At 49.6% G+C, this 8,654-nt stretch overlaps 1 protein-coding gene across 1 annotated transcript in view; it reads right to left on the reverse strand.

Moving 5' to 3' along the window:
* Positions 1 to 8,654, reverse strand: part of Abcb10 (ATP binding cassette subfamily B member 10) — a 30,198-nt gene that overhangs the window by 10,688 nt on the left and 10,856 nt on the right. Inside the window, exons 2-6 of the mRNA XM_021169738.2 lie at positions 7,428 to 7,628; positions 6,232 to 6,434; positions 4,518 to 4,652; positions 2,984 to 3,130; positions 1,547 to 1,682 (exon numbers count right to left, since the gene is read on the reverse strand). Of these exons, the coding sequence (XP_021025397.1) occupies positions 1,547 to 1,682; positions 2,984 to 3,130; positions 4,518 to 4,652; positions 6,232 to 6,434; positions 7,428 to 7,628 (822 nt within the window). The remainder of the gene's footprint in view (positions 1 to 1,546; positions 1,683 to 2,983; positions 3,131 to 4,517; positions 4,653 to 6,231; positions 6,435 to 7,427; positions 7,629 to 8,654) is intronic.

The raw sequence follows: 8,654 nt of genomic DNA on the forward strand, positions 1-8,654 counted from the left end.
TCTCTCTCTCTCTCTCTCTCTCTCTCTCTCTCTCTCTCTCTCCTCTCTCTCTCTCTCTGTCGTGTGTGTGTGTGTGTGTGTGTGTGTGTGTGTGTGTGTGTGTGTGTCCCGAGCCCTCATGCGTGTATGTAGGGTCACCGAGTGCTAACCCTAATGTTGCGTTGGGTTGATAACAACAATGTATCAATGCCGGCTCCGCAACAGTGTAACAATCGGCCACTCTGGTGAAAAGGGCACCCATCCTGACACTGAGGTGGGGGACAATCACTGTAAATGCAACAGTGTTTCCTTCTAAAAAGAACTCTCAGGCCCATGTAAATTCCAGGCCAGCAGGATCTACATAGTGAATTCCAGGACAGCTTAAAAAAAAAAGTCCAAAGCTGAGTATGGTGTCCCACACTTGTAATCCCAGTACTCAGGACACTGAGGCAGAAGCACAGATTTCAAAGCCAGTTTGTGCTATACAATAAAACTCTCAATTAAAACAAAAAACACTATTTACATGTGTCAAAACATGTAGATATATATGTGTACACCAACGTACAAATGCTACTCTCAGCTTTTCCCAGAGAAGCATCTCCTTGTAGTGAACAGCAGTGAATAGAGACTCAGCCATGACGCTAAATATTGGCAAGATATCCAGTTGAGAACTCAGCCTGCATGCTTGGTTTTTACAGCACCTCCACTAAGGCTCAGGTATTTTTGCCAAAGACAGAATCAAAAGAATGTCAGAGCAAGAAGACAGGGGAGGGGCTGTGGAATGTTGTTGTCCAGGCACGGCATGCCTGTGCCATCAGGAACTCACCAGAACTATGGCTGCAGACACTAGACCCCCATGAGACCAGCCCAGCAATGGGCAAGAAAGGGGACTACAGGGTCCTACCACTCACTGCTGAACTTCTGGCGAGCCAGAGAGTCTGGGAAGTGGCGGGGGGGGGGGGGGGGGGGGGGGGGGGGGGGGGGGCAGATAGTCACTGTCTTCATCTGTTACTCACTGTTACTCGGAGCCATACTGACAGTCCGGGTTAAACTCAGTGAGACACAAAACAAAAATCCATGAGCATGGGAAGAGATATCTTTAAAGAGGAGCTGACAGGGAAGAAGAAAAGAGAGGACGGGGTAGGGGCAGGAAGCGGGGAAGACAGAATGTCTTAGGTACATGGCATGAAACTGTCAAAAGAATAAAATAAAAATGATAAAAAGGTATTATTAATCTGAGGAGTAAGAGAGCAGCTGAAGGGTCTGGGCAGCACCATGAGTGAGATGAGATTCTCCCTATCCGGGCTTAGGGTCTCCACAGTGCTGCCAACCATCACACGGCCCCCCTGAAATGGGAAGACACATTCTGCAAACTCAGGCTGGGAAACACAACTCCCCTGTGGTCCTAAGCTGTGGAAGGACACAAGGTCCCAAACTTCCCAACAGGGAACCTGCTTGGCCACTCAGGAAACTTCAGTTTTGCGTAGCAGACTGGCACGGAAGGAGTGCCCGTTCAGTGGGGCCTGCTTTTCAACGTGTACCCTCAAAGCCTGTTCATATGATATACCTCCGATGCTCAATCCAACCCAGAAAGCGTACATGAGGAAGGAAGAGAGCTCGCCCACTGTCATATGGGCACTGCCCATGAGCAGGCCTCCTTTGTACAGGACAGACAGCACAATCAGGTTTCCCGAGAGCCCAGCCTACAGGAGGAAGAAAACAAAGACGTCAGTGCGACCGAAGGCCTCTCGGGACAAGAGTATAAGCTAGGTCTCGGCCTCCCTTTTAATATAAAAAACTTCTCGGAGAAAGGTTTTGAAGTATTTGCAGCCGTGAAGGGAACACTTGCATCCCCACGACCCCACGAGAGCTTAGACACGACTCCCCTCAGACTATCCACCAATCTACTCAGCTCAGAAGAAAAGAGAGCAGCACCTAGGCCTGCCTAACAGGCGTGAATCGTCTGCCATGTTTGTGGCTCTGAGGAGACATGGAGCTGCAGCCCTGATCCCCATCTCCGTGAGTTCTGGTCCCCAGTGAGGCCGTCTCTGAAGGGTGCTTCTCTAGCACTACGCAGCTTCTGAGGAGATGGGTTATACGGAGATGTCTCCATTTTCTCTTTACCTGTTTATTTTTTTCTTTTCTTTTTAAATTAATTAATTAATTACTTTATTTTATATGAGTACACTGTAGCTGTCTTCAGGGCATCAGATCTCATTAGGGGTGGTTGTGAGCCACCACGTCGTTGCTGGGATTTGAACACAGGATCTCTGGAAGAGCAGTCAGTGCTCTTAACCGCTGAGCCATCTCCCCAGCCCTCTTTATCTAGTTTTTGTTTGTGTTTGACAGTCTCACTATGCAGTCCAGGCTGCCCCAAGTTCACTACAGAGACAAGGCTGCTTCAAGCTCACTACATAGACCAGGCTGTCCCAAGCTCACTACATAGACCAGGCTGTCCCAAGCTCACTACATAGACCAGGCTGTCCCAAGCTCAATACACAGACCAGGCTGTCCCAAGCTCACTACATAGAGCAGGCTGCTCTAAGCTCACTACATAGACCAGGCTGTCCCAAGCTCACTACATAGACCAGGCTGCTCTAAGCTCACTACATAGAGCAGGCTGGCCTCAAACTTACACTAAGCTGCCCGTCTCAGGCTCCTGAGTGTGCCCAGCACACACGGTGGTTTGCCATTCAGGGTTCCTGGTTACATCTGAGGGACCAGCACCTGGTAAACACATGTTGTAGCCCAGTCCTAAGGTCCACAGAGCCCGGCTACTCCATGGCAGTGGCCCTCAAAGCTGCCTGGCACACACTGGGGACCAGCAGCAGAACTCATACGAGCTACTTTTTCTCTGATTCCACATCCTTGCTTCCTTCTCCTGCCATCAAGATAGCTTCCAGTCCAAGTTATTAGTAGGACTGAAGTAAAATCATGTCTGCTGTGTCAAGAGTCTTGGGATGAAAGTCTCTTGCAATCTCATGGCCTACAGTGATCCACTTACTGTTCCAAAGAAGCCGGCTCGTGCCAAGGCCTCCTTCTGTGCCAGCTGCAGCAACTGGTCCACTCGGCTGGTGTACTTCTCCACTTCCGTCATCTCCTTCCCAAAAGCTCGGACGGTTCTTATGTTTCCAATCCGCTCCTCAGCTAGCTGTGGGGATTCAAGTACATAGTAAGGGCTGGGAAGATGGCTTAGCAGTTAGGAACACTTGGTGCTCTTATAGAGGATCCAAGTTTTATTCCCAGCATCCACATGGAGTTACATCCATCTGTAACTCCAGTTCTAGAGGATCTGATGCCTTCTTTCCTTCACCGGCACCAAGCACACATGCGGTGCCCAGACATACATGCAGGTGAAACACACACACACACACACACACACACACACACACACACATTGAAGGGAAGAGTGCCACACGGGAATTGACAGCAAAGTTAAAATGTGGTTCTTATTCAATATTCTGCCAATGGGAGGCTCTATATGAGGCAGAGTCAAGTAAGATCACATAGCGGGGTACAAAGAAGAGTACATTTTCTGTCAGAAAATACAGACTGCAGGGCTGGAGAGAAGACTGAGAGTGTTCACTGTTCTTTGCTAAGGGACTGTGCCTGGACTCATTAAACTCACAACTGCCTGCTTCAGGGGACTAAGTGCCCTCTACTGGCCTCTGAGGGTAACTGCATTTATATATACATACTCCCCCCCCCCCGTATATTATGTAATTATAAAATAAATCTTTTTTTAAGTAATTTTTATTTTATTTATATGAGTACACTATAGCTGTTTTCAGATATCCCAGAAGAGGGCATTACAGAGGATCCCACTGCAGATGGTTGTGAGCCACCATGTGGTTGCTGGGACTTGAACGCAGGACCTCTGGGAGAGCAGTTGGTGCTCTTAACCGCTGAGCCATCTCCAGCCCATAAATCTTCTTTTAAAAAGAAGCCTTCCCTATTGAGCTCATGGAGCCACATTGTCAGACAGACACTTTCCCCAAACACATTAGCTTCCAATTGTTCTTATTTTTGTCTTTGGTTCAAAGAAAACATTTAGAGAGATAGCCTAAGCTAGTCTCAAATTCATGATCCTCCTGCCTCAGGCTCCAAAATGCTGGGCTTACAGCGTGTCCCACCACAGCCAGTCGGTCATATTAGCTTTTTGTCCTACCAGGAGTAGTGACAGAAGACAGTGAAAAATTGACATAAGCCAAGTATAGGGCTCACAACTGTAGCACTAGCCCTTGGGAGGCTGAGGCTCCGGAGAGGAGTAGCATGAATGTGAGGCCAGCCCTGGCTATATTGTGAGTTCCAGGCCAGCCTGGGAAATAGAGCAAACTGGAGGACATCTAGGGTAAGTGGCTAGCCAGGTGTAGACTGTCTCACTGTCCTGACGTCCACTGGGGGACAAGGAAGGACTTAGTTGCTTGTTTCTTTCCCTGGTGCTGAGGCTGGGAAGGAACATACCTTGCACACCATGCATTCCGCCTGTTGCTCTGAGCCCCACACCTAGATAACACACACACATGGAAGGTCAGTACCTGTGTGGCTTCTGCCAAGGAGTCCTGTGTGGCTTTGGACAGTTTCCGTAGATATCGCCCATAAATCACAGCGAGGACAGAGATGGGAGGTACCACACTCAGAACAAAGGTGGCCAGACTTGGTGACACAAAAAACTGTCAAGAACAAAAGTCAAGAGCGTTTGTTCCTTGAAGTGGCAAGGCATCCTCAGATCTGCCGTGTGCAGCCCAAGAGACTCTAGTCCCCAAGCCAAGCCTTCTGTTTGAGTTTTTATGGCATCTTTGATCCTTACAAAACCCAACACCCTCAATCCCAGCACTCAGGAGGCAGAGGCAGGTAATCTCTGAGTTAGAGGCTAGCCTGGTCTACATAGCGAGTTCCAGGACAACCAGGTCTATACTGTGATGCCCTGCATCAAAATCAAACAACCTCAAAAACCCAAGGAGGGCATGGTACCAAGGAGGCTGTGGCTAGCCTGCTGGGAAAGATGGAAGCAGCACACCCTCTGGCTAGTTCAGTATGCTCTAGTATGTCAGACCACATCTTCAACAGCAGAGAGAGGGGCAGGATGGAAGCAGGCCTACTGTGCTCTGCACTGGTCTAACCACATCATGAGCTCTAAGTTTGGGTATAATCACCTTAAAGCCCCGAGTGATTAGAATTTTCCACATAAATCAATAGGTCAGAGAAGTCACCAAAGAGCCCCATGTTATACACAGTTGAAGCGGGGCTCCTAGCATACCTACCACAGGGTTGGGGTTTGGGGAAGACTGTTTCCAGGGCTCAGTAGCCTAGGGCCAGTGGACCAGCCCTGGTCCTAACCTCAACTGGCTCAAAGAACAGAACCTTCTTGAATGAGATCAGACTTCCCCAATTCTGCACCGTGGCCATTGTTTTCAATGTTCCTAGCGATTCCTCAATGCGCTGTTAAAACCTGCCTCATCTCACATAAACAGCTAAGGCCTCCTGCAGTCCAGCAGTAAAGCTGACAGATGGACGGCCTGAGCGCTCATCTATTTCCTCCCTCAAGCCATAGTTCTGCTAAGCAACTGGCAATCCTTTTTTATGTCCTGCTCTTGGCGTTGACTTGGCTTTTGGTTGCTTTTTATCCCAATCTCATCTAGCCCAGGCTAAGCTAGCTTCAAACTGGATTGTGGAGCCAAGAATGACCTTAAATTTCTGATTCTCCTGCCTCTATCGATTGAGTTCTGGTATTACAGGCGTATGCGACTAAGCCCTGTGTACTGGACATGGAACCCAGGACTCAGTGCATACTGGGGAAGCGCTCTGCCAACTGAGTCACAACCCTGGCACTTGCTTGCCTTTTAACCTCGTCCCATGAATTTTACGATCACACTCACCAGTTATTCGGGCTAGCAGGGCTGGCTGGAGATGGGGTGAGCCGCCAGAGGTAAGAGAGATGTCTATGGCACACAGGCTGCCTTGCAGGAGCACAAAGGTGAGGTCTTCACCCCTTGAACTCACACTTGGTTCCCAAAGGCACTCCTTGGTCTGACACAATTGACTGTCTTCACACCTGCTCTTCAGGAAAAGCCACTCTCTTAATACTTACTCAAGAGAGAGGTAGGCCAGGCCAGGAGAGTGATGCCTTTGTCCCTACAGTCTGTGGCAATGTTCTTGGTTCTATATGCTTACAAAATGACAAGAACATCTCAAGCCTCTACTGCTCCTGAGAGCCCTGACAGAAAACACCAAAAGAAAAGGCTGACATACCATCATGCCAACACCAACAGAGGCCTGGGCCCCAGCTCTCAGGCCATCTGAGAGATTCTCAGTCACGGAGCGCCCCAGGAGTGCGGTATCCGAGGAGAGGCGGTTAATCAATTCGCCTGTGCGGGTCTTGTCAAAGAAAGCAACCTCTTGCCTTAGAATGGAGGAGAACAGAGAGGTGCGCAGCCTGTTCACAATGCTCTGACCTGCAAAGTAAACACAACAGCCAACGGTGACTGCAGCCACCCGCCACACAAGGGAGCAGCCACCGGCAAGCTGTTTATTTAGCCTGCTGTCAAAGTCGATTTGTAGACTGAGCACATCAGCTCTGTGGATCCTGACACGGGGTGGACTCATACAGGCCTGGCCTGTATGTATCTATATGTAACTTCCTGTTAGTAACTACAGACTGTGGGAGCAAGGACAGGAGATAGTGATGAAGGTAGTGACGTGGCCAGCAAGAAGATCCAGCAGGTGACGGTCCTTGTCATACAAACCTGATGACCTAAGGCAACACCTCGGACCCAGAAACCCACAGAGACCACCAGCTCCAGAATATTTTCCTCTGATCTCACCACATGCGCATGCATGCCTGCCCGTGTATGTAAACATATCATAACAACTATAAATACACTTCAATTCTTTAAAAGGTAACATGATCCTTGACATGTTAGGAGCATCACAGACCCGGAGCATTAATCTGTACATGACTGTCTCCCCTTACATGAATTGCACTTAGCAATAGCAGGAATGGGTTAACCACTCGGACACCATCTTACTAGCCACACAGACATGAAACGCAGTCCTGCGCTGCCAGCAGTCCTGCTGATAAACCAGGCTCTCTACAGGAAAGCCACTCAAGTTCCCACCCCAGCGGCTCCACCGCAGCACGGAGCAGACAGCTCTTGCTTTGCTACCTGCTCAACCCTGACCACGAGAGAGTAGAGAATGTTCGGAATGACCGTAACACCTTCTTGGGGGGACGTGAGAGCCGAATGCAACATTAGGAAGACAAGCGGCCTGGAGTAGCAGCACTTGGAGCCCTGACCCAACCCGGGGGTCCTTTGTCACCTCACAAGACTGACCTGAAGCCGGGCGGTGGTGGCCCAAGCCTTTAATCCCAGCACTTGGGAGGCAGAGGCAGGCGGAATTCTGAGTTCGAAAAACAACAACAACAACAACAACAAAAGAAGACTGACCTGAAGACTGCATGAGGTAGACACGAATGCCGTTGGCGGCAGCGCCGCACAGGAACACACAGGTGAGCACAGCACAGAGCCGAGTCAGGCTGTCGCCATAGCCCTCGCTTGGGTTGGTATAGATGACATCAATGATCCTCCCCAGGAAAAAGGGGGCAGACATGGTGATGACACTGGACACAGCCAGAAACCCAACTGCAGCTGAAAGACAGGAGCGACACTCGTATTCACAGCACAGCACAGCACAGCACAGGGCAGAGCCAAGTATACACGGGCCTCAGGCCCACGCTGGCCTCAGTGGCTGGGCGTTCTCCTTCACCAATGGGCCTGACTAAAGGAAGGAGCAGATGGCTTCAGGTTGAGAACAAGAAGCATGGCTGTGTGGGAATGTGTGTTCCTTCCTCACGCAGTTAGAGAGAGGATGTGTTATGGTTTGTATTCCTTCCTGTGAGCAGTACCTGCGGCCGCAGTGGCTCCCTCCTGGCTTCTGGTATTCAAACTCATTTCAGATCCTGCTTCTGCATTTCTGCTCCTCGCTCTAACTCCTTGGCATCTAACTACACCTTCATTCGAAGGGCAGACTATCCAGGGAAAGTTATCTTGTGTATATGTGAGGAAGGGGAAGCTTTTTTGCGTCAAAGTCTAACTCTGTAGCCCAGGCTTGGCTTCAGACTCAGTATGTAGCTCAGGTTGGACTTCCCACGACACTATCTCGGCTCCTTGAATGCTGGGATTCATTCATAAGTGCATGTCACTGTGCCAGGCTTAACACTTTTGACTGTGCTCAGTATTTCAAAGCTCTCGCTTTGGGGAGTAGTTCCTGGGACCCACTTGCACATGGGGTGTCCCTTCTGAGTATTATGGCTCTGGGGAATAAAGCATGAAGTGACAGTTATCAGGAGAACAATTCTCCTTGTCAGTAAACAACAGATAAGGAGGCAGAAGCTTGCTCCAAAGTTCCAGCCATGTGAGGTGATGACTGTAATCCCAGCCCTTGAGGCACAGAGGCAGATCTCTGAGTTCAAGGCCGGCCTATTCTACACAGCAAGTTTCAAGTCCCCCAGTTTTAGCTACGTAGTTGGTTAAAACAAACAACAAATCATTCTAAGCAAAGTCCAGTTAGAAAGAACACACACGGGCTGGTGAGATGGCTCAGTGGGTAAGAGCACCCGACTGCTCTTCCGAAGGTCCAGAGTTCAAATCCCAGCAACCACATGGTGGCTCACA

This window comes from Mus caroli, chromosome 8 (genome assembly GCF_900094665.2).
Source record: "Mus caroli chromosome 8, CAROLI_EIJ_v1.1, whole genome shotgun sequence".
NCBI classification, from domain to species: Eukaryota; Metazoa; Chordata; class Mammalia; order Rodentia; family Muridae; genus Mus; species Mus caroli.